The following is a 25,371-nucleotide window of genomic DNA, read 5'->3' as shown; positions in this document are numbered from 1 at the left end:
TTTTCTGAGCTGTTCACTGCCCCCTAAGCTTCCTATTTCTTTTGAGTTGCTGTTGTCCATTTGATTCCCCATAGATAGTTGTTAAAAGAGCACAATGCTCAAGACAGACATTCTTTACTAGTTAAGCTAGACTACTGTTTGGTTTTAAGACAGCTTCAAGGGAACCCCAATGTTTTTAATTCAACCTGATTTGTGTCTTTGACCTTATTCTGTATACACGGGAATCTTCAAGTCACTGCATCTTATAGAAATCGCCTCATGTTACCCTCCCAAGCTGGGGATGCTTCCTGCTTCTCTGCAAGCCATACCTGGCCTGGGCCCTGCCTGCCCAGGTGTGTCTAAATGGACAGGTGCTTGCCTACAGCAGACACAGCTGACTGAGACAGACTGAGATACTCGTTGTCACCTGTGAACAGCAGAGTGAATGCCTGATTACTTCCCCGGCATACAGTTAGGAGGCTGTCTTTATAACAATCAAAAAACCAAATCCATTACTGTCGAGTCCATAGGACAGGGTAGAACTATCCCATAGTGTTTTCTAGCCTGTAATCTTTACAGAAGCAGATGGTCAGGTCTTTCTCCCGTGGAGGTGCTGGTGGGTTTGAACCACTGACCTTTCAGTTAGCAGCAGGCTTAACCACTGTGCAATCAGGGCTCCTTTATAACAACAGAGAGATAGAGCCTACAGCTTCCTGCAAGGCTACCAATGTCCACCACTGTGGTGCACTGTCTAGGCAGGTTCACCCGGACTTCATACATGAGACATAATAGAATGGCTTCTGTGACACATTCCCAGGAATCAGGAGGGGGCTGTGCCCCTCACCCCCAAGGCCCACTTACCAACTTCATCCCTGATGTTTGCAAGTTCGATTGACAGCTCTTTTTCTTTCACAAGGGCACTTTCATTCTGAAAAAAACAAAACAAAACAAATTGGATACTGAGAGTTCCCTAGTTTTATGCCAGATAAACACTTTCACATGTTTAATTAATGAATCATATTATGCAAATATTTACAAGTTTAGCCTTTAAGGAGGTAATTTTCTCATTACATAAGCACATATAAAAAAAAGCACAAAGCCAAGTCTGACTCATTCATTTGTATCACATTCCAATTGCAAAGTTTGCAGTATAATAATAATACCCATGGCTGTGCTTTTTTTCCCCTCTATATTCACTCTTGCCTATAATCCTATAATACTTCTTTCAATGTCTACATCCTACGCATGGATCTATTGTCATATACTATTGTACACTGTTAATTATCATTATTATCATGATAATTTTGACCATGAAAAACCTTGTGCCCTATTTCTTTGAGGGGCAAATGCTTGTTTTACCAGCTATAGCCTTAAATGAACCCTTTGTCCGTATGTAATAGCTACCTAAGACCTAATGAAGATCAGAGGTGTCTTAGTTACCTAGTGCTGTTATCACAGAAATACCACAAGTAGATGGCTTAAACAATGAGAAATTTATTCTCTCACAGTTTAGGAGGCTAGTAGTCCAAATTCAGGGCACCGGCTCTAGGTGAAGGCTTTCTCTCTCAGCTCCAGGGGAAGGTCCTTGTCATCAATCTTCCCCTGGTCTAGGAGCATCTCAGCGCAGGGACCCTGGGTCCAAAGGATGTGCACTGCTCCTGGCTCTACTTTCTTGGTATGAGGTCCCTCTGATTCTCTGCTGACTTCTCTCTTTTATATCACAAAGAGAGGGACTCAAGATACAACTAACCCTGTAGATTCAGTCCTGCCTTATTAACATAACTGCCTCTAATCTTGCCTCACTGAGATCACAGGGATAGGATTTACAAATCCAAAAAAACCAAACCTGTTGCCCTGGAGCCGATTCCAACTCATAGCAACCCTATAGGACAGAGCAGAACTGCCCCACGGGGCTTCCAAGAAGCAGCTGGTGGATTCGAACTGCCGACCTTTTGGTTAGCAGCTGAGCTCTTATCCACTGCGCCACCAGGGTTCCATTACTAATAGTCACTAGGAAAGACGTGCTAAATACATTCTCTTCAAGTTAGCCACCCACCCCAGTACCGTTGAGTCGATTCCGACTCATAGTGACCCTATAGGACAGAGTAGAACTGCCCCGTAGAGTTTCCAAGGAGCACCTGGCAGATTTGAACTGCCGACCCTTTGGTTAGCAGCCGTAGCACTGAACCATTACGCCACCAGGGTTTCCGTCTTCAAGTTAGAGATGGCCAAACACAGGCGTTTTTCTAAGTCGTCTGTAGGATGTAGTCCCAAAGCAATCTTAATTCAGGAGGAAATTCTGACTAAAATATTTATCAAATAGTATATCACCAGGGCATGTGATTTAAAACAATTTTTTTTATTACTAATCACCTTTGACTTTGATTTCAGCACTTCTGAGGAGCCCGTGCTCATTGTGAATAAACAATTTTCGCCACCTTCTTTCCTTCCCTGTTGCACTGAGGCCTTGGTGACATGCTCTAAGGAGCCCTGGTGGCACAGCAGAGTGCTTGGCTGCTAACAGAAAGATTGGCGGTCCGAACAAACCAACTGCTCTGAGGGAGAAAGATGGGGCAGTCCGTTCCCATAAAAGATTACCGCCGTGGAAACCCTGTGGGGCAGCTCTATTCTGTCCTAGAGGGTCACTGTGAGTCAGAGCCAACTTGACGGCAATGAGTAGTTGTTGCTATAATTCCATTGTTTCCTTTCATTTTATTTGTGACCGGATAACAGGGCTTCTCCAAGTTAATTATAGGAATGCATTAGAATTCCCACATCAGCCTTATGCTCCGATCTTTTAAACACCTTCCTGGCTCTCCTCCGATCTTGCTCCACATTTTGACAAGGTCCAAAAACTGGGGAACTCGGAGCATGGAAAACGTTCTCACCAGGGCTGACCACGAGGAATTACAAGCTTGTTCTAACTGCAGCGTGATCCTGCCAGCCAACATCCAGATAGTTATTACAAGTCAAGAAAACTTGGTATTCTAGAGACTGTTAATTTCAGTATTTATCCTGCAATTGTCTTAAACTAGTGAAAAAAAACTTGTTTCCACTATCCAGAATAATTTTAAACACAGCCAAAACCCAAAACCAAGCCCACTGCCGTCAAGTCGATTGCAACTCATAGTGAACTCACAGGACAGAGTAGAACTGCCCCCATAAGGTTTCCAAGGAGTGGCTGGTGGATTCGAACTGCCATCTTCTTGGTTTACAGCCCAGCTCTTAACCACTGCATCACCAGGGCTCTAAACACAGCCAGAGAAGTGAAATACTCGATTTCTTAGTCCAGAATAGTTTTACTAAATATTAACTCTGAAGGTGGTGAGTGGAGCAAAGACTTAGACCAGTTCAGGCAATGATCAACTAGAACTTAACAAACAACAAACTAATCCTAGTTTTTAATCCAAAGCAACGATTCCCTCAGATCATTGTACTGTTGTTGTTAGCTGGCCCTGACTCATGGTGATCCCATGCACAACGGAATGAAACTGCCCAGTCCTGCACCATCCCCATGATCTGCCATGGATTGAACAATGTGCCTTTGCGATCCATAGGGTTTTTATTGGTTGATTTTTGGAAATAGATTGCCAGACCTTTCTTCCTAGTCTTAGTGTGGAAGCTCCACTGAAACCTGTTCAGCATGTAAGCCTTCACTGACAGACAGGTGGTTTGTCCATTGAACCACCAATGCCTTAAAACAGCTCCTTATACTGGCCCCTGGGAAAAACAGCCCTGAGAGGATGTTAATGGTGTAGTGTCCCATGGATCTTGAAATTTTAACAAATCATTCCATACTTTCCACCACAGAAGAGTCAGACATTTGGGGAAGAAGTGGCTTGAGAGCCAGACCTCAGCTGGATACAGTGCTGATCACAGTGGAGACTTCAGACTTGAATTGCTTTGATGAAAAGCTAATGCTGATATCTTGAGGTCGACCCTTCCCCACCCATCTCTTGTTTTAGAGGAAGCACAAATAAGATTGAGGGGAACAAAGTGAGAGAATAAGAGAAAAGAAGCAAGAAAAGAAAAAGAGGGGATAGGAAGGGAGAAGAGACGGAAGAGGGGGAAGGAAAGACAAATAAGGTTAGAGACCCTGTATTTTTTCCACTTCGGAAAGCAGTGGCCATCAAAAGAGATCAAGACTCAACCCAATCCCTTTTCATGCCCAGACTACAGAACCAACAAGTTCCAAATGAGACTCACCGCATGGCTTACCAAGGAAGACTCAGCACTCAGAGAGACCAACTAACATGATGACTAAAATGTCAAGGGCAATGGCTAAATTTGGGTGAGACCTGGCTAATCCCTACCTCAGTATTAATGCTAACACTTATCAAACTCTTTCTGTACACTAGACATAGGGCTAGGTAAGGCCATTACAGCATTTATTTCTCCAAAGACTGTAAAGTAGAGCTTGGGTTTTATTTCCCTTTAGAGGAAACTAGGGCTGTACGGTTAAGAAACAAGCCCCTGAATGCTAAGATACCAAGATTCTACCCTCCTATCTCTGCATGTCACTATGAGTCGGAATTGACTTGATGGCACCCAGCAACAACAACCCATCCTTACGTAAACGCAGCATCAGGATTCAAAGTGCCCTGATCATCAGGGATTTCATCTGAGCACTGATTGCTGTTGCTGTTACCTGCCATGAAGTGGGCCCTTGACTCATGGCGACCCCATGCACAATGGTACAAAATGCTGCCCGATCCTGTACCATCCCCATAATGCATCCATATAATTGGACCATTGTGAGCCACAGGATTTTCATTGGCTGGTTGTTGGACGTAGATCGCCAGGCCTTTCTTCCTAGTCCATTTTAGTCTGGAAGCTCTGCTGAAACCTGTTCAGCACCATAGCAACACAATGCAAGTGTCCACTGACAATCCTAGCAGCCAGAGCGGATTATCCAACAGGCAAGGTAAACACGGGCTTACTTGTGTTTACTTGCTAATCTTTCAAACTAATCCGTAACTCACCACAGCGTGAAACCCATGTGAAGTTGTTCACTACAGACTAGTAAATATTGGATTATCCGCCCCTTCTAGTGGTTGGGCATGAGGTGCATTGGTCAGGAATCGAACCTAGGTCTTCTACATGGTAGGCGAGAAGTCTACCACTGACCCACCAGTGCACCACCACTGTCCTCTGAGTGCTTGTTACCTCAAACCTTTTCATGTCTAGTTGGAAAAGAAGCAGTCAGCTCCTGGCTACTCTGTTTCCATGAAAAAGCTCCCTGATGCATTCACACCCATCCTAGAGCCTGAACTACCTTGATCCTCGGTGTTGATTTGTCCGTTGCACGTTCACACATGTCCAGTGTTTGTCTGGACCTGCTTTAGTCTAGCCTACATGGGGCTGTAACTTCTGGTGTTGTTGTTGGGTGCCATTGAGTTGATTCCGACTCAGCGACCCCATGTAATGGAGCAGAACTGCCCCATAGGGTTTCCTATGCTGTAATCTTTACAGGAGCTGATCTCCACGTCTTTTCTTCTGTGGCGCTGCTGGGTAGATTTGAGCCACCAGCCTTTCCGTTAGCAGCCTAGCACTAGGGTAAGTATTTCATTTTCCCTAACAGGCTCTGTGAGGACCCATCCCGCTGGGTCTGAATACTTCCTGCTGAAGATGCTGGCACAGCTCAGTGCTGGTTCCTCAAGGCCAGCCTGTGCAGTTTGGCTACAGACCTCTTCCCTTAAGCGTTTGGTTCTGAAACAATACCAACTCTTCTAATTGCTGAGTTCTCTGCAAGTTATTTTTTGTTCCCTTGCAAGGTGAACCAGAATGACTCGGTGCAACCCTGCGAGGAAATGAGCCAATGCCTATGACACTGCAGGGATGCTGTGCTTAGGCAAGAGGTGAGCTTAGAAGAGAGAAACTTCCACCCTCTCCTCCTTGCCCTCATCAAGGTGCCCCTCCCTCCATTGTGGCCCTATGGAACTCGGCAGCAGTGGTGCAAGGCGTTAGGTTCTGTTGAATGCCCAGGAGTAAGGCCATCCGAAGAGTCCCTCTGAAAGCATCTCATGTCACCATTCCTCCTATTCCCCAGCCTCAGCCAGATCCAGAGTGATGACACGGTGGGATGACCGGAACGCGAGCAAAGCCTCCTCTGATGGCTCACGGTTAGATCAGTGTTTCCCTAAATGGTGGATGAGTGGAAAATTCCTAACTAGTGCCAAGCACACTTGAGCTCCTGCTTTCACTCAAATGGGCTAAAAATAGAAGTCAGTATTAACCTCCTATACAGTCCTAGAGACACAGTCCAGAAATCTCACAGCCTAAGAAGGCCATGCCTCTCCAATGACTGTTTACCCTACGACAGGCTGAACTGGAAATGGACACTTTGGAACACTCATCCAAGCCCCACGCAGCAGCTGTGTCTTTTTAGCTAACTCTTGTATCTGGCCGTGCACCTCTCCTCTGCTCTCAGAGTTCTCTCTTCTCCAGTGCATTCACAGATGGACTCCAAGACGAGCTATTCCCATGAAACATCCACCTCACGGCCTCCACATCTAGCCCCTAGCACACACGTCAGTTACAGTGCTGCCTGTGTGGCTCTCAGTTCTATGGCTGCCAGTTGGAGTCCAACCAGAGGTCCCTCGGAAGAAACGCCTGGTGATCTGCTTCCAAAAGATCAGCTATTGAAAACGCTGTGGAGCACAGCCAGATTCTGACACACCTGGGGTCACGGTGAGTTGGAGTTGACCGACGGCAACTGTTTTTCTCTCAATTCTAAAACAAAACAAAGCAAACAAACCCATTGCCATCAAGTCAATTCCAACCCATACTGACTCTATTGAACAGAGCTGAACTGTCCCATAAGGTCTCCCAGGCTGTAGTCTTCACGGAAGGAGCCCTGGTGGTACAGCGGTTACGTGCTCGGCTGTTAACCGAAAGGTCAACAGTTCGAACCCCCCAGCTGCTCCGAGGGAGAAAGACGAGGCAGTCTGCTCCTGTAAAGGTTACAGCCTTGGAAGCCTTTGGAGCAGTTCTACCCTGTCCTATAGGGTTGATATGAGTCGAAACTGACTCATTGTCAATGGGCTTGGTTTTTGGAATCTCTATGGAGGCAGACCGGCACATCTTTCTACCTCGAAGTGGCTGGTGGATTTGAACCACTGACCTTTTGGTTAGCAGTCGAGCACTTAACCATTGCACCACTAGGTCTCCTTCTCAAACCTGAGGACTCTCAAAAACTGTTAGGGAATGCTGCCTTTTACCTTTCTCGGCTACAGAAGCCTGGCAAAGCGTAAAACCTGCTTATCATAACAAGCTAGGCGGACACACTCTGTTATTTTAACCTGCGTGGTCAGTGTGAGTTATCTGTTCAGATGGTTGATGCTCCCCATGTGAACCTGGTGGAAACAGGAAGTGAAAATGCCTCCTCTCCTTGTTAGCATCACCCACACGGCCAGTATACTTGGGCTTCAGCCATGTGACCCCTGCTTGAACAGGAAGAAAGCAGAATGGCTTGCTTATCCTTAAAACTGAATGTTCGGTGAATGTGAGATGCTTTCATTCCAACTAATCCAAACCCAGGAGTCCCTGGGTGATGCAAACAGCTAATGTGGTCAGCTGCTAATTAAAAGGTTGGAGGTTCACGTCTACCCAGAGGTGCCTCAGAATAAAGGCTTGGCAATCTACGTCCAGAAAATCAAAAACCTCATGGAGTGCAGTTCAACTCTGCCACACATGGAATCACTCCAACCGTCTTGTTTTCTGTTTTTTGAATCCAACCCATATTACTGAGTGCCTGTTTTACTATATACCAGACAGACGTTGTGCCAGGCACTTGGGGACATTTCTGTCTTCAGGGAGCTTAAGAGTCTCTAAGAAAGTCATTCCAATGACTATGCAATTACAAAACAATGTAATATAAATCAACGCGACAAGGCTGTTGCGGAGATTTAAGCTGAGACCAGAAGCATGAATACGGGGTGGGGGCGGGGTGAAGGGAGCCCTCAGGCATAGGCTGGGAGACCTCAAGACAAAAAAAGCACCCGGGGCTGTTTCTGAAGACCTCTGCCACTCCCACCAGATGGTATCTTCTCTTTTCCTCTCCAAGTTTCTGCCCCCTGTCTGCCCTGCAAGAATTCCTGATTGGCTACAGGGGAGACTGACGCCAAAGTCAATAGTTCTGAGAGATTTTATCAGCTCCCTGCTACCCACCCAATTTTTTTTTTTTTAAAGAAAGACATACATATATAAACCAAAAACCCGGTGCCATAGATTCTGACTCCTAGCGACCGTATTTGTAAATAAAAATAAGGAGCCCTGGTGGGGCAATGGTTAAGCGCTTGGCTGCTAACCGAAAGGTTGGCGGTTCGAAACCACCTAGCGGCTCCAAGGTAGAAGGACCTGGCGATTTGCTCCTGTAAAGATTAAAAAAAATAAAGATTACAGCCTAGAAAACCCTATAGGGCAGATCTACTCTGTCACCTGGGGGTGCCATGAGTCAGAATCCACTCGACAGCATCCGACAACAACAGTGTGCCACCACATGCTATGCTTGGATATGATGACATTCCTTATATCTCAGAGGAGCCCTGGTGGTGCAACAGTCAAGCACTCGTCTGCTAACCAAAACACTGGCGATTTGAACCCGCCCAGTGGCTCTGTGGGAAAAAGACCTGGCGATCTGGCTCTGTAAGGATTATAGCTTAGAGAACCCCAGGGGACAGTCCTGCTCTGTCACATGGGGTTGCTAGGAGTTGGAGTTGATGGTACCTAACAACAAATAAAAGAACCCCTATGTGTAAGCCCAAAGACTCCCAAGTCATCTCGCCTAGATTTTTAGTCTGCTCTGACATCAGTGACAATCAGGGAATGTCAACCATGTGCGCTGGGCCATTTTTTCCCCAAGTTAAAGAAAGAGAACCAGAGCAGGCAGTTAATTCAGAGAGCTATAGAATTCTTGTATTTGAGGAAATCCCTCTCTTTTTTTTTTTTTTCTGGGTCTTTTTTACTGTAAAAATTCAAATGTGGCATATATATATACACTAAATTACCAAGAGGAAGTTTTTATTCTTCGCAGAAGCAAAACTGTTTTTACCCAGGGCTCTGGAAATTGCAATTAGGGTTTAATTCAAGGTGGTAGAACTTTGCCTTGTTGAAGAGGCATCTTACTTTGATTTTTAAGGTTTTTCTTAGCCAGAAAATTAAAAATTATTAACCATAAAAAGTCTGACCCAAACTGGAAAAGCCAGCCAGAAACTTCTCTACAGCAAATTTGTATTATCCTGCTAGAAAAGGATAGTCAACAAGCCATTTCCTCCTGATTTAAAGAAAAAGACTCTTCAAACCCAAACCTGTCAAGTAGACTCTGATTCACAGCGACCCTAGAGGACAGAGCAGAACTGCCCCAAAGGGTTTCCCAGGCTGTAAGCCTTTATAGAAACCCATAGAGCGGATGAGTTCAGACCACCAACCTTTCAATTAGCAGCCAAGCACTTCACTACCATGCCACCTCGGCTCCTGAAGAATACTCTAGGTTCTCCTATTTTCAATCTCAGAAAGTTTCACAGTTGCAGGTGGATGGAGGCCAAGTGATTAGCAGCTAAGCCAGAAGTAGCCTGGTATCAGTGGACCTCAGTAAAGGGGGCAAGGCATGGTTCAGTCAATCCTGTTAAGATTAGCCAATGGTTGATTTTCTATTTTTCTCCTTCCTTCCTCTTCTCTTTATAAACCCTATTGTAACTAGCTTTTTTTCTGAAATCAGAACGATCTCCCTGTATGCATATAGATTAACTGCTCGGAATAGACCTTATGATGCAATTTCTTTTGAGTTTTGATTAATTCCTAACAGTCTTAATAGGGAAACATTTTCTTTCATATTTCAGAATGAACTGGCTACAAGGTGACATCAACGGAATATATAAATCTTCAGAGTTGTTTTCCTACCACCTTTTGTGAACACCACACTCATTTTCAATATTAATATTACGATGCTTTGCCAGATTCATAATACGGCTCTGTGGAAGAATCCCAGGGGACGTGACTGACCTTTGGTTTTTCATTTTTGTTATGACGGCTTGAAGGCAGTACTGATACTTCATCTTGACTTAACCAATAAGTTTTTTTTTTTCCACATATAACTAATAATAAGGCCACTATTCCTGTGTAATGATCTGCTTTTCTACTATGAAATGAAATTGAATAAAGACTAGTCAAAGACAGGAAACCCCGGTGGTGCAGTGGTTAAGTGCTACGGCTGATAATCAAAAGGTCGGCAGTTTGAATCTACCAGGTGCTCCTTGGAAACTCTACAGGGCAGGCAGTTCTACTCTATCCTATAGGGTCGCTATGAGTTGGAATCGAATTGACAGCAACAGGGTTTTTTTTTTTTTTTGGTCGAAGACAAAGTCTCTCTCACATTTAACATTCTTCAATATCTGTGTAAAAAATGAGCAAAGCCGTATCTAGTTTTGAAAGAATAAGAGCGACTAAGCTTAAAAGTTCATACTTCCAGCCTCAGTTTTTGTACATACTAAGGAGAGGCACTGGTTAAAGAAACATCTGGTTTACCTAAGGGGCTGCAGTTATATCAGGTCATCCACGGATTACATTGGAAAGTAGAGGAATGCTAATCCCAAGAAGTAATGTTGGGAAATTCTGGATCTCAGATTAAGTACAGAAGAATGGAAAATAATCAGCCAGTATTATGATTTTTAATCCATTTATGTATCACTTATGGAAACCCTGGTGGCGTAGTGGCTAAGTGCTATGGCTGCTAATCAAAGGGTCAACAGTTCGAATCCACCAGGCGCTCCTTGGAAACTCTATGGGCAGTTCTACTCTGTCCTATAGGGTCGCTATGAGTTGGAATCGACTCGACAGCACTGGGTTTGGGTATGTATCGCTTTGGAAGTTTCTTGACATTTCTGGATTCTACCGCCTTTTAATCGCTTTCCCAAACTTCTTATTGTCAGACCACCCAGACATGGGGGCAGTGATGGTGCAGAGGCAGAATTCTCACCTTCCATAGGAGAGACCCAGGTTTGATTCCCGGCCAACGTACTTCACGCACCTGTCTGTCAGGGGAGGCTTGCGTGTTGCTATGATGCTGACCGGGTTTCAGAGGGAGCTTCCAGAACTAAGACAGGCTAGGAAGAAAAGCCTGGTGATCTACTTCTGAAAGTTAGCCAATGAAAGTCCTGTGGATCACAATGGTCTTATCCGAAACTGGTCATGAGGATGGTGTAGGACCAGGCAGCATTACGTTCCCTTGTTCATGTTGGGGGGCGGGGGTGGTGATGCAGCTAACACTCAGGTGTATTCAGGAGGAAGAACAAAGTGCCCTCTCCCATCTCCCACTCCTACCAGGAATTCAGGTAAAAAAGGTAAATAAGATTAGTCTCTGAGATTATAATCAACATACAAAAGGTCAGGGTAGAAATATGCAAAGTCATCCCTAAAGGAACAGGAAAGTACATAAACCAGCTAGACTTGACTAAGAACTGGCCGAATCTATTAACACAGGACAAGAAAGAACAAGGGGAATAGGTCAGCAAAGAAAGCTCAGCATAGGCAGGCCCCAGGCTGCATAAACAATCACTCAGCCTTCCCAAGTGCATTTCAAGGGCAAGGAAAGACAAGACACAGAACACAACCGTCTGGCTCAGACCACATTTACATCAAGACACCTTGTGATAATCTGGATTCTTAAGAAGCTAGACTTTTGACTCTAAAAAGAAATAGCACGTTCATCAGGCTTGTTATTGTTCCTTTGTCAGTTTTATTTTTTTATAGTTTAAAAAAAAACAAACAAAACAAGTTGTCTTTCTGGTTTACCAGGTCAGCATTCCTAAGAAGGATCACTTCTGGAAGGTTAAGGATAAGGGATTTCTGTATGTGCAGGGCTGATGGCTTGATCCTGGGCCATGCTGAGTCCACAGGTAGACAGATCCTTGGGGATCCATCTGGGGGTACCAATGGGATCCATCTGGGGATACCAGTGGGATCCATCTGGGGTATCAGTGGCCTTCCTGGGCCACATCTTTCTTAGACGAGCCTTTCTAGATTGCCTCTCAGCTCAAAACCCCAAAAAGACTCCCTACTTGTTATTAACCCAAGTTAAGAAACCTGGGTCTAGCTTTCACAGGCTGGAAAATATTTTTCCATCTGCTGAGATTTTTCCCTCTCATCTTTCGTCGAATTGGGCTGACACCTTTATTTATGCACTCTGTACTTTGATTCGCATTCCTTCTCTAATTTATTAAAATTCCACCCCACTGCACAGTGCGATTCATGTTCCACTGTTTTCCAAGAAGCCTTGCTCATAATTTCAGCACTGATTTCCCCTTTTCCTACATTCCAGAAACGGGTACGATCAGTCTCACGTAACTTTCCCTTAAGTATACTCCAGTCTCGGGCCAATGTCTAACTGTCCTATGTATGTTATCCTTGGACATCCTGGTGGCGTAGTGGTGAGGAGCTATGGCTGCTAACCAAAAGGTCAGCAGTTCGAATCTACCAGGTGCTCCTTGGAAACCCCATGGGGAAGTTCTACTCTGTCCTTTAGGGTCACTATGAGTTGGATTGGACTCGACAGCAATGAGTTTTAATGGGTATTTTACTGTTATCTAGCCCACTTGTAATTTTTCTGGAATAAGCGGAAACACAACCAAACCACAATAACTGGTAAACTCTGTTAGGGCAGGCTGTGTGTGTCTTTGAAGAATTCTTTGATAGTTTCCAAAATAACCAGGCACAGAGTAAATCGCAATAAAATTGTCAATAATAGGTTTTTATAAGTTGAAACAGTCAGCTTTTAAAACCCATTTGTTCATTGAACAAATTGTTATTCATTTTGTACTCTAGGTAGCCTCTATAGTTTTCCCTAACAAATTACATAAAGTCAAGAGAGCGGCTTCAGATTTGTGTTTCTAGCCCCATCTCCAAAACTGATTATTTAAAATTGCCCAAACACTTCTTTAGAACATCTTTAGCTATCTGAACTACTTAAAAACAATTTTTTTTTTTTTAGTTTTTCAAAGCAGTTGAAGTTTTCTATTTTGTAATGATCATATAGTTATGAAATTGAAGAACTTCTTAAGTTCTGGAGGAAAATTTTTTAAAATTATTATTTCTTAAGGTTTATTAAATAAATAAATAAATAAAAATTATTTAGGCTAGGTAAATTAATCAGGAATGACTTTATCAACAATTTTATGAAGCCTCTCCCTAACCATGTTAGAGTTGATTAAGAGACTGATGAGTTTTACTCCGGGATTGAAATATATACTGCTTTCTAGAGTTTGAGTTTGGAGTAAAAACCCACAATCCTCCTAGTATACAAAGCCTGGCTTACTTAATAAGTAACTATTGAATAAACAAATGATTTTAGCATACCGCCTACGAAGTTATCCTGAAAAGTGAGCAACTAAATAAAACAATGACTTTTCAAATTTTTAATTAATGACTTTTAACATTTTTTTTAAAGCCCTCAATTTCCGAAAACAACATTTTTTTTAAAGCCCTCAATTTCCGAAAACAACATCTATGTAGATAACGTCTATAAAACTGCCGACGAAATACTGCTCTAAAACATAGCAAGGAAATATCAAGAACTGGGAGTGTGAACATTATGAAAAAGTTGATCAATACCGTGTAAGCATTTAAGTTTTCATCAGGAAGGAGTAATTTTGTATTAAGTTTGGAGTTTCAAAGCCAAAACATCTGAAAGATACAATCGCTGGGTTAAAGAAATCAAATAGCATTTAATTATCCCTCCAAATCTCTGAATTAAAGAGTGACACAGGGATTATTCTTATTTTCATGAACCTTATTTGGAACAAAAACGAGGAAGGATTTACTAAAAATACATTTTGTCCAACAAAAAAGGCCTGCCATATTACAGTTTCTCTAAAACTTTTGCACCAGGGTCTATGAATATGAACTTGATAATATTGTTGTAACCCCACTGACCCATTGCTGTCGAGTCTATTTGACTCACAGCAACCGCATGTGACAGAGGAGAACTGCCCCGTTGGGTTTTCTAGGCTGTAAATCTTTGTGGAAGCAGACTGCCACATCTTTCTTCTGTGGAGCGGCTAGTGGGTTCGAACCTCTGACCTTTTGGTTAGCAGCCAAGCCGTTAACCACCGAGAGCCACCAGGGCCCCTAATATTGTTGTACATGGGGCAAATCCTTCCTTCTTATTATAATTATTGTTACAAAGTTTTCTTCAGAGCCTTTTTGTGACCACTGTTCTTGGAAAACCAAAACCCATTGCTGTTGAGCCGATACCGAGTCATGGAAACTCTATAGGATAGAGTAGAACTGCCCAATAGGGTTCCCAAGGAGCGACTGGTGGATTTGAACTGCCCACCTTTTGATCCTGGGCCATGCTGAGTCCACAGGTGGACAGATCCTTGGGGAGCTGGTTGGCAGTCTGAGTGTTTAAGCACTGCGCCACCAGAGCTCCATTCTTGGAAAAGGGCCTATTAATCACGGCAATGTTGGACTTGGAGGCAAGAGAGAGCAAATGTTTTCTATTTCCGTTTGTTAAAAGCACATAAAGGCGTGTATAAATATTTCAGCTCGTACTTACCATAGCAAAAGTCAAACCCATTGAAATTGTTATTTCTAGTGAAAGAAAAGTACTAAGTGACTTCTTAGGTGCCAGTGTAATTATCCTAGGTGACAGGTACCCCTACTTCAGGCCGAAGTTCATAAGCAGAGCTGATAACGAATATGTTCCCAAGTGACTGTCTTGTAATGAGTTTTATATTAAGTCATCATCATTTCCATCACCTGGTCACCCACTGTACCTCAAGCTATCTAGACAGCTGATGCCCATATGGGTAGAAAGGAGGCAATTTCAACTTCTTATTAAATCTCATTTCATACATTTTTGAGGAACCTGAACGTGCTCAATAATAAAATATATCAGACAGATGTGAGTTCTTGGCAACATATTTCTAGCAGTGAAATTGAAATCCTCTCTTATACCTGCCCTATACCACCAGCTCACAGACTAGGCAAATGTCAAGAGCAAAGAAAAGCTTTGTGCTGGAATTGGCGTACAATTCTCGTTCCCACTCTCTATTTTCAGTTCCCTGGCTGTGAATTTTCCTCCCAGTGAGACTTGAAACACACCCTCAGACTCTTGGCTCCGTAAGTTTCATTTCTACGCTATTCCCTCCTATGTGACATAAGAAAGTACACAGAAAAGACCTAAGCTTTCTTTCACGGCCTTAGGAATATCAACGACAAGAATCGATGCTGCTTCGAAAAAATAGTGGTAAACTTTCAAAGTTAGCCCTTGGCAAAGAGAAATCCGTCTAGCTAATCTAAGTTCCCCCACCGGACCACCTTAGGTTTTGCAGGTCCATGAAAATGCATTCAAAATCTCCCCAGGGTTGGGTAGTTTGGATTTTCAAGATGTTTTTGCAGAGCCCGACTATTTCAGGAAAATGCAACAGTTCCATCTGAGCCTGCAGGAACAGAGAATTATGTAAGGCACTGCAGAGTATGTGAGAGCAAGTGTTTCTCTGAGCACCACTCAGGATTCAGCACACTGGAAGCCAGGAAGGGAGTCTCCTTCTCCCCAACAAAGCGCACAGGCATGCTAAGGAGAACGAAGGGTGGTGGGCTGCCGGCTCCAGGCTTTATCTCTGCCCTTTCAAAGGGGGAGGGGGGAAACAAGAAGGAGACAGAAGGCAAAGTACCGTCTTGTCCAGGCACTGAAGGCAGTTATAAGGCTTGCAGCAGCAATGGCCCATCCCGGCAGGCTGGCTGGAAAGGGGACTCCTGTATTCAACGTGTCAGCGGGTAATTCCTAAGCCGAGGGATGACACACGCGAAAGGGGCGAGCCTCTGGGAGCTGTCACAACTTCCATGTGGCCCCCTCCGCTACCTTATTTCTCCTAATAACTTCGGGAATTCAGGAGCCCGAGGAAGGAGAGGAGGAGCCCGGGCTCGCCAGCGTTAGGATCCTACTGTGGGAGGAGGGGAGGGAGCAAGGAAGGGAGGGGACAGGCAGGAGGGAGGGTCACTTTGCCATTGGAATCCTCAGTGAGGCAAATCAATAGTCGCAGAATAACGGAGCGTTTACCAATTCCGGCTTCCTAAGAGGCCGGCCAGCCTGCCCCTGGCGGCCGCTCCCTCCTCTCCTTGGTGGATCTGCCTCTCCGCACACAACAGACACGCCTGGAGAAGGGATGGGAACACAAAAGACCATCCTCGGGCGCAAAGGGAGACTTGAAAGAAAGGGCAGGGGGGCTGAGAAGGACCTGGCTCCGCTCAAATACTGGGCTGCTATTTTTCTGATAGGTAAACAGATCTGCAAATGTGAGGTAGTTGCTTGATCTCGCCCAAAACTGAACGCCCCCTGCCAGGATATTGGTTAGCCTGCTCCCACTGCTATGGGCTCATTTTTGAATTTGTGTGCCGTGAACAAAATTTGCCTTCTTTGATGAAATCTTTATATTTGAGCTGGAATTGTGAAATTGATTGCCTAGGCTGACATACACAAGCCATTCAAGCGGATGAAATGATGAAGATGGGGGTGGGTGGGGTTGGGGGCAGATATTATTTCTCCTAGGCATAAAAGCCTTAAAGGACTTGATCTTTCTCAGCAATTGTCTATCTTTCAAATTGTTAAAAACCAAAATGGGAGAAGGGTGGGGGTGGGAGGGGGCAAAAGTCTCCTTTGAAAAGAGACCTGGTATTTAAAAAGATATCCTCATAGCCTTGAAAGCAAAAAAATACAAATATACACAAGATTAACCTTTCTATGTCCTGGTATCTCAGAGGAGAAATTCTGAAATTTATCATCCACAGACATATAAAATTACATTTTTGGGCACTAAATTTGCCTCATTATACAAGCAAACCAAATAGCCCACTGCCCTCGAGTCAATTCCAACTCATAGCAAAACGTAGTTGTTAAAATAAGGCGATTTTTATGAACTTCATGAGATTTTCCAAGTATTTTAATAAAGTAGCACAGGCTATTCGGATTTGCTCATAGAAAGCAGGGGAATATTTTGTGATTGCATAATGACAGGTTGGAATGTTTGCCCTAAACTTGAAAGAACAGGTTCATACCTTTCTTTAAAGCTAATAGGTGTATATATAATATATATATATATAAACCCATTGCCATGACCTGTTGGTTCACAGCCTTAGCACTTAACCACTATACTATCAGGGTTTCCCTAACAGGTATAGGCAGGTAAATTAGTACAGTCTTTCAGGAAGGCAATTTGGCTGTACCTATCAAAATTTTGGAAACCCTGATGGCATAGTGGTTAAGTGCTACAGCTGCTAACCAAGAGGTCAGCAGTTCGAATCTGCCAGGCGTTCCTTGGAAACTCTATGGGGCAGTTCTACTCTGCCCTATAGGGTCGCTATGAGTCGGAATCGACTTGATGGCACTGGGTTTGGGTTTTTGGTTTCATCAAAATTTTAAGGAAACTGTGGTGGCGTAGTGGTTAAGTGCTACAGCTGCTAACCAAGACATTGGCAGTTCAGATCCACCAGGTGCTCCTTGGAAACTCTGTGGGGCAGTTCTACTCTCTCCTATAGGGTTGCTATGAGTCAAAATTGACTTGACGGCAGTGGGTGGGTTTATCAAAATTTTAAATGTACATATCCTTTGATCCAACACTCCCACTTCTATTCAATATTCATGCTGAGCAAATAACCTGAGAAGTTGGACTATATGGAGAAGAATGTGGCAGCAGGTTTGGAGGAAGACTCATTAAGGACCTGCATTATGCAGATGACACAACCTTGCTTGCAGAAAGTGAAGAGGACTTGAAGCACTTACTGGTGAAGATCAAAGACCACAGCCTTCAGTATGTATTACACCTCAACATAAAGAAAACAAAAAAATCCTCACAACTGGACTGATAAGCAACATTATGATAAACAGGGAAAGGATCCAAGTTGACAAGGATTTCATTTTACTTGGATCCACAATCAATGCCCATGGAAGCAGCAGTCAAGAAATCAAACAACGTATCACATTGGGCAAATCTGCTGCAAAAGACCTCTTTAAAGTGTTGAAAAGCAAAGACGTTGCTTTAAGGACTAAGGTGCGCCTGACCCAAAACCAAACCAAACCAAACCCAGTGCCATCGAGTCGATTCTGACTCATAGCAACCCTATAGAACAGAGTAGAACTGCCCCATAGAGTTTCCAAGGAGCACCTGGCAAATTCAAACTGCCTACCCTTTGGTTAGCAGCAGTGGCACTTAACCACTAGGCCACCAGAGTTTTCTGCCTGACCCAAGCCATGGTATTTTCAATCGCCTCATATGCATGTGAAAGCTGGAAAAGTTCGAATGAATAAGGACAACTGAAAAAGAATTGATGCCTTTGAATTATGGTGTTGGCAAAGAATACTGAATCTACCATGGACTGCAGAAGAATGAACAAGTCTGTGTTGGAAGAAGTACTGCCAGAAAGCTCCTTAGAAGCGAGGATGGTGAGACTTTGTCTCACATACTTTGGAGAAAGACATCACGCTTGGTAAAGTAGAGGGTTAGAGAAAAAGACAAGACATGGATTGACACAGTGGCTGTAACAATGAGCTCAAACATAGCAACAATTGTGAAAATGGCGCAGGGCCAGGCAGTGTTTTGTTCTGTTGTGCGCAGGGTTGCTATGAGTTAGAACTGATTTGACAGCACTTAACAAGTATATATAAAATACATAACTATACGTATTTCTAAATATATGTTAGATATACTGTATTATATATACTAAATATTTTCTAATACATATAATTAATCTCTAACATGTATATAATCGGGGCCCTGGTGGCACAGTGGCTAAAAGCTCAGTCTGCTAATTAAAAGGTCGGCAGTTCGAATCCACCAGCTGCTCCTTGGAAATCGTATGGGACAGCTCTACTCTGTCCAATAGGGTCACTTTAAGTCTGAATATAGACTCGACAGCAATGGGTATATATATATAATTATATATGTATTAGTGATATAATATGTATTACATATAATTTATATAATATAGCATATATAGTATATATATCTAGAAATATATATGCCAAAAACCAAACCCAGTGCCATCAAGTCAATTCTGACTCATAGCAACCCTATAGGACAGAGTACAGCTGCCTCATAGGGTTTCCAAGGCTGTAGTCTTTACTGCAGCAGATTGCTACATCTTTCTCCCGAGGAGTGGCTGGTGGGTTCTAACCAAGCGCTTAACCACTGCGCCACCAGGGACCCTTTGAACTCCATAAAAGTTACAGCTTAGAAAATCCTATGGGGCAGTTCTACTCTGTCACATGGGGTCATTATGAGTCAGAATTGATTCCACAGCACCCAACAATAACAACAAATATATATGGAGCCCTGGTGAGGCAGTGGTTCAAAGCTTGGCTGCTAACCAAAAGTTTGGCAGTATGAATACACCAGCTACTCCTTGGAAACCCTATGAGGCAGTTCTACTCTGTCCCATAGGGCCGCTATGAGTCGGAATTGACTCAATGGCAATGGCTCTCTACACCAACCAAAACCAACCCATTGCCGTTGAGTGGCATAATCCTGGTGGATTCGAACTTTGGACTTTTTGGTTAGCAGCCACAGCACTTAACCACTATGCCGCCAGGGTTTCCCTCTTGTGGCGCGCCATAGTGGTATAGCGGTTAGTACTCTCTATATATACAGCAGCAAAAAGTAAGCGAGCCCTGGGCCTGGGTTCTGCAGGGCCATGGAGAAACAGAACTGCCTTCCTCTCAGACAGACTTGCCCACCTTGGCAGCCAGCTTGGGAACCTCTTGGGCAGACCTCTCAGAGGAAGAAAAGCTCACAGAACTTTGAGCTTGAACCTGTTTCTTGGATTTTTGAAACCTTGAGAGAAAACCTTTATGTTGCAGAAGTGGTGACTTGCGCTCACCTTGAGGCAGACTGTCCTGCACACTAAGGCTCTGATTAAGCACGGACAGAGCAAAGCCCCTATTGTAGAAGGGACCAGTGGGAGTGGGGATGCTCCAAGAAGCTCAACTTCTCCCCGTAATAATGTAAAGGGTGCTTTCTTTGGGCAGGACTGTCTTTCTGCAGATAGTTCGCCTTAGGCAACTGTTTCTTTCTAAATTAGAATTTCGATTACACTGTACTTGAAAATTACTGGTTGTTCTTGGGAGATGTCTGAGAATGCTGGCTCAAGTGGTTGCCTACAGGAGATTAGGGATGAGACTGGGGAGGCGACACAGAGAAAGACAAGGTGTAGCTTCTCTTCTGGTGCACAGAGGGCATTAAAGGGCAGGAGACTGGGCTTGGCACAGTCCAGCCTAAACAGCACTGCTGCAGTTGACACGGGGTATGATCTTAGTGCAAATGACCTAGAATTTCAAAATTATACCAGTGTCCTAAAATTGCCTTCCTTGTTTTCTTTAAATAAGGAATAAATGCAAAGAACTTTCATACACCCGTTTCCAGTTTCAGTGTTTATCAAGATTTTGGCACACTTGTTTCATCTATCCCTTCTTTTCTTCCTTTCCCTTTCCTTCTTTCTTTCTTTTTGGGAGTCCCTGGGTGGTGTAAATGGTTAATGTGTTTGGCTGCTAACCGAAAGGCTGGAGGTTCAAGCTCGCCCAGAGCACCTCGGAAGAAAGGCCTGATGAAAAATCAGCCACTGAAAACCGTATGGAGCACAGTTCTAATCTGACAGACATGCGGTCTCCATGAGCTGGAGTTGACTCGTTGGTCAGTGGTACTGGTTTTTATCCCTTTTTTACTTTTTAAAAATATACCCATAACCCAGATTCAGCAATTACCAAGATTTTGTCACCTTGTCTTCACTTGTCCCTTTTCTCTTTCGCTCTTTTTTTCTTTGTTAAAGTATTTTAAAGCAAAGCCTTATATACTTTAGAATGAGTTGCTATGAATTATGGAAAATATCGTACATAACCACAATGCCATTCACACACCAAAGAAAACTGACAGCATTTCCTTGGCATCTAATACCTAGTCTACAACCAAATTTTCTTGGTGTCTCCAAAAACAAAAAAACAAAACCAGAAAACCTGTGAGTTGGTTTGTTTGAAGCAGGATCTCAACCAGGCCCACATATTATACTAAGTCTTTTATCTACAATGGTCCCCACTCCTCCCCCTCTCCTTTCCCCCCATGCCCCCAAGTCATTGACTTGCTCAGAAACTGGGTCAGCTGTCCTGTGGAATGTCCCACATTCTGGGTTTTCCTGGTTATTTCCTTCTAATGTCACCTCAACTGCTCCTGTTGTTGTTGCTCTTGTTAGCTGCCATGGAGTCTGCCCCTGACTCACGGCGGCCTCATGGATCGAACCGTTGTGACCCATAGGGTTTCCACTGGTTGTTATTTGGAAATAGATCTCCAGGCCTTTCTTCCTAGTCTGGTTTAGCCTGGAAGCTCCGCTGAAACCTGTTCAGCGTCATTGCAACACGCAAGCCTCCACTGACAGACGGGTGGTGGCTGCATTGGTTGGGAATGAAACCCAGGTCTCCCACATGGAAGACAAGAATTCTACCACTGAACAACACTGCCCTCTCCCTTGTTCCTGCAGCCCTGCAAATAAAATTTAGTTCTCCAGGCTGAATTAGATTCACATCTAATTTCTTTGGGCAGCAGTACCTCACTTGCGGGCCTCATTGCATCCCACCAGGAAGCCCATCAACTCCAGGTGTCCCGGTCTTAGTGCAGCTGTCACAGAACAGGGTACAAGGGCCTCCTCTCCTCCACTGTAAAGCTCCCCATCAACCTTCCATCTCATGGTTTCGCCTGTTAATCATTATCACCTGACTCATCAGAGTTGCAACATGATTTTTTTTGCATCTATTTGTTGCAATTTTTATATTATGGTAAAAAAAAAAAAAAAAAAAGACTTTTCTTTATCAACTGGGGTGATTTCAATTCCCTGCAATACATTTTGTGCAGACAAGGCAAGATAAATGCTTGGTTCTTTCCTTTTAAGTGCTGATATGCTAAATAAAGACTCGGTGCTGTTTTTATTAAATTTTTTTTTTTTTGGCTTCCTCTCACTTCTTTTCAAAACATTATTTTAAGCTCATTAAAAAATATATAGAATGTGTTTCAATCAATTGCACTTATCATTCCTTAAAAAAAAAAAAAAAACTACTGCCATCGAGTCATTCCGACTCAGCAACACTACAGGACAGAATAGAACTGCCCCATAGGGTTCTGAAGGAGTGCCTGGTGGATTTGAACTCCCAACCTTTTGGTTAGCAGCCATAGCTCTTAACCACTATGTCACCAGGGTTTATTATTCCTTTTAGATGCTCAATGTATGCCATCTTTAATCAATGGGAAGGAGCCCTGGTGGCACAATGGTTAAGTGCTTGGCTGCTAACCAAAAAGTTGGTGGTTCAAACCCACCCAGTGGCTCTACAGAGAGACCTAGAGATCTGCTCCCATAAAGATTACAGTCTAGAAAACCCTATGGGACAGTTCTACTGTGTCACGTGGGGTTGCAGTGAGCTGAACTGACTCAACAGCACCTAACTAACTAACCTGGCCATTGGGCACTCCTTTTGTTGGCTCCTGTGTCTTTGTTTTTTAATTGCTATAAAAAAATAGAGAATAAAACATTTGTAAATTTGACATTTTTCATGTGTGCAATTCAGTATCTCTTCAGAGAAAGCTTTACTAATGCTCTGTGTTTTGGAGAAAGATGCCAGGCCCTGGGCTTAGGGCTTGCATGTAGTAAGTGAAATTAGCACTACTGTTATGTCCATTTTATAGATAAGAAGACTGAGGCTCAGCAATTACATAACCTGTTAGGGATGCAAAAAGTTAGGAAGTGATAGAGCGGGGACTTGAACTCAGGTCTGATGCTAAAGCTATGTCCCTAACCACTGTGTTTATTAATTGCATTGTAATCACTGAGCCTTTTATCTTCAAGGCTAGCAAAATTGTTGTTTGTTGTTGGGTGCCTTGTGTTGATTCCAACTCATAGGGATCCCATGTGACAGAGTAGAACTGAGTTCCTTAGGGTTTTCTTGGCTATAATAATCTTCAGGGAAGCAGATGGCTAGGTCTTTCTCCAGTGGAGCCATTGGGTGAGTTCAAACCAACAATCTTTTGGTTTGCGGCTGAGTGCTTAATTGCTGTGCCACCAGGGCTCCTAGCATAATTGTAAGTTTGTGTTGTAACCTGGATAAGGTATCTCAGCACATGAAAAATGTAAAAGGGAATTCAAACATATTTATGGCATTGCCCTGCATGTCACAGCTTGGAGCTTGATCTACTTCAGTGGTTTTTTTTTTTTTTTTTAAGAATACTTATAAACAAATGTACAATAACTTTAAACTGATGTAGTAGAAACCATGTACATAAGTCAGTGTTCAAATGTTCAATTTTATTATTTATGTTTCCTTGTCTTTCTTAAAGAAGCCTTGGTGTCAAGTGGTTAAGAGCTTGGCTGCTAACCAAAAGGTCAATGGTTAAAACCCACCAGCTGCTCTGTGGGAGAAAGAACTGGTGCTCTATGGGGCACATCTCCTCTGTCCTATAGTGTCACTATGAGCAGGAATTGACTAGACAGCAATAGGTGTCCTTCTTAAACCTGCATTCCAGTCCTCCCCTCTCCCACCCTCTCTGTCACCCCTGGGCAGACTCAGTTTCCTCCTGTCAACCTTGATCCCCAAGTCCTGGTCAGCATCCCTCATCTTCTCCAGGGCCTCTACCCGATCTGCCCATCTGGAGTTCGTTTTCTCCTCCTCTGGGATTTCATGTCCTTCTATAAGCTTGCTCTTGCCTGTAACATCCAGGTTTAAACGTAGTAATAATTGCTTACATATGGGGCCTCCCTGCTGGGCCCTTGTTATGGATTGAATTGTGTCCCCCAAAAACATTTTGTAAATCCTAACCCCTATAAGAGCTCAGCTGTTAACCAAAAGGTCGGCAGTTTGAATCCACCAGCTGCTCCCTAGAAACCCTATGGGACAGCTCTACTCTGTCCTATAGTGTCGTTACGAGTCGGAAACAACTTGAGGGCAATGGGTTGTGGCTAAACGAGTGGTAGAAAGCCTTGGGATGCAGTAATCAAGCACTTGGCTGCTAATGTGTTGGTTATAATCCCATTTGGGAATGAGTTTTCTTTGTTATGTTAATGTCGGGTGTATCTTAAATCAGTCTTTTTTGAGATATCAATGAATAGATTAAGCAAGCAAGCAAAAATGGGGGAAGACAGACACCATGCCACATGAAGATTGCCAAGGAACAGACGCTCAAAAGAGAAAAGGACCTTTCTCCAGAGCAGAGAGAGAGAGAGAGCTTTGCCCTGGAGCTGGTGCCCTGAATTCCGACTTCTAACCTCTGAAATTGTGAGAAAATAAATTTCTGTTTGTTAAAGCCACCCACTTGTGGCATTTTGGCTACAGCAGCACTGGATAACTAAGACAGCCCCCTTGCTGGGCCTTATGTTCACACCCGCAACACAGGCAGTCCAAACCAAAACCAAACCAGTGCCGTCGAGTTCATTCCGACTCATAGCGACCCTATAGGACAGAGTAGAACTGCCCCACAGAGAACACAGGCAGTAAGCCTTGAGAACAGGTCTCAGGAACATTTCTGAAGGGACAGGGCATGGGACCTCGGCGGAGCCGAGCTAACTGCAGGTGGCACCTCCACAGAAGCATCCTGGCATTTCATGCAGCTTGTGAGCTATGGTGCCATTTGCAGGTCGACGAGAGAAAACTTGTATCAGTGTCTCACTATCTATTCCAAAAGAAAACCATGAAAAGCCATCATGAGAGAGCCTCTTACAGACTGTCAAGGCAACCATCTGTTTATTTTGGATACACCGTCCATACCCCTCCTTTTTCCATGCATCTGAAATATGAGCTTGAGCCCTAGCGCTGCCTTTCCGCAAAGGCGTTCGCCAGGAAAATACGCGTAGCTCTCGCTAAACACAACCCATCCAGAGACTGTAACAAGGTGGGGATGGGCTGGAAAAAGAAAATAAAAGACGTACATCTTTAAACTGGAAGTGATTGATGCTTGCCTTCATCTGCATACAGACACCTCTGAAAATTAAGGGGGAAAAAGGAGAAATGAATGGCATCTGTGCTTTTCTGTTCTTAGATACTTTTAAAAAGAACTATAAAACTGTCACTTAGATATAATACCCAAGTAGGAAAGCCCGCCAACTTATGTAGAACAATCCCTCCTTTCCCTAGTCTGTTGTACTTTGACATCTTTTTTTTTTCTTCTTCTTCTTTCAAATCTGTGACTAAGGTGATTAGAGTCCTGGTGGCACAGTGGTTAAGAGCTTGGCTGCTAACCAAAAGGTCAGCAGTTTGAATCCACCAGGCGCTCCCTGGAAACCCTATGGGGCAGTTCTACTGTGTTCTCTAGGGTTGCTATGAATGGGAATTGACTCCACAGCAAAAGGTGGGTTGGGTTTTAAGGTTATTAACCT

The 25,371-nt window shown here is 43.7% G+C and overlaps 1 protein-coding gene across 8 annotated transcripts in view; it reads right to left on the bottom strand.

The window, feature by feature from the left end:
- The window catches only part of MTUS2 (microtubule associated scaffold protein 2), a 763,477-nt gene that overhangs the window by 89,452 nt on the left and 648,654 nt on the right, over nucleotides 1-25,371 (bottom strand). For 7 of the 8 annotated variants that reach the window (XM_049867778.1, XM_049867774.1, XM_049867779.1 and 4 more), the window contains one exon: nucleotides 841-907. In XM_049867778.1, the coding sequence (XP_049723735.1) occupies nucleotides 841-907 (67 nt within the window). Of the gene's footprint in view, nucleotides 1-840; nucleotides 908-15,650; nucleotides 15,945-25,371 lie in introns of those variants that run through there. The other variant, XM_049867781.1, reaches the window with a different exon arrangement.

This window comes from Elephas maximus, chromosome 23 (assembly GCF_024166365.1).
Source record: "Elephas maximus indicus isolate mEleMax1 chromosome 23, mEleMax1 primary haplotype, whole genome shotgun sequence".
NCBI lineage: Eukaryota > Metazoa > Chordata > Mammalia > Proboscidea > Elephantidae > Elephas > Elephas maximus.
This window is presented reverse-complemented; position numbering and strand designations above follow the sequence as displayed.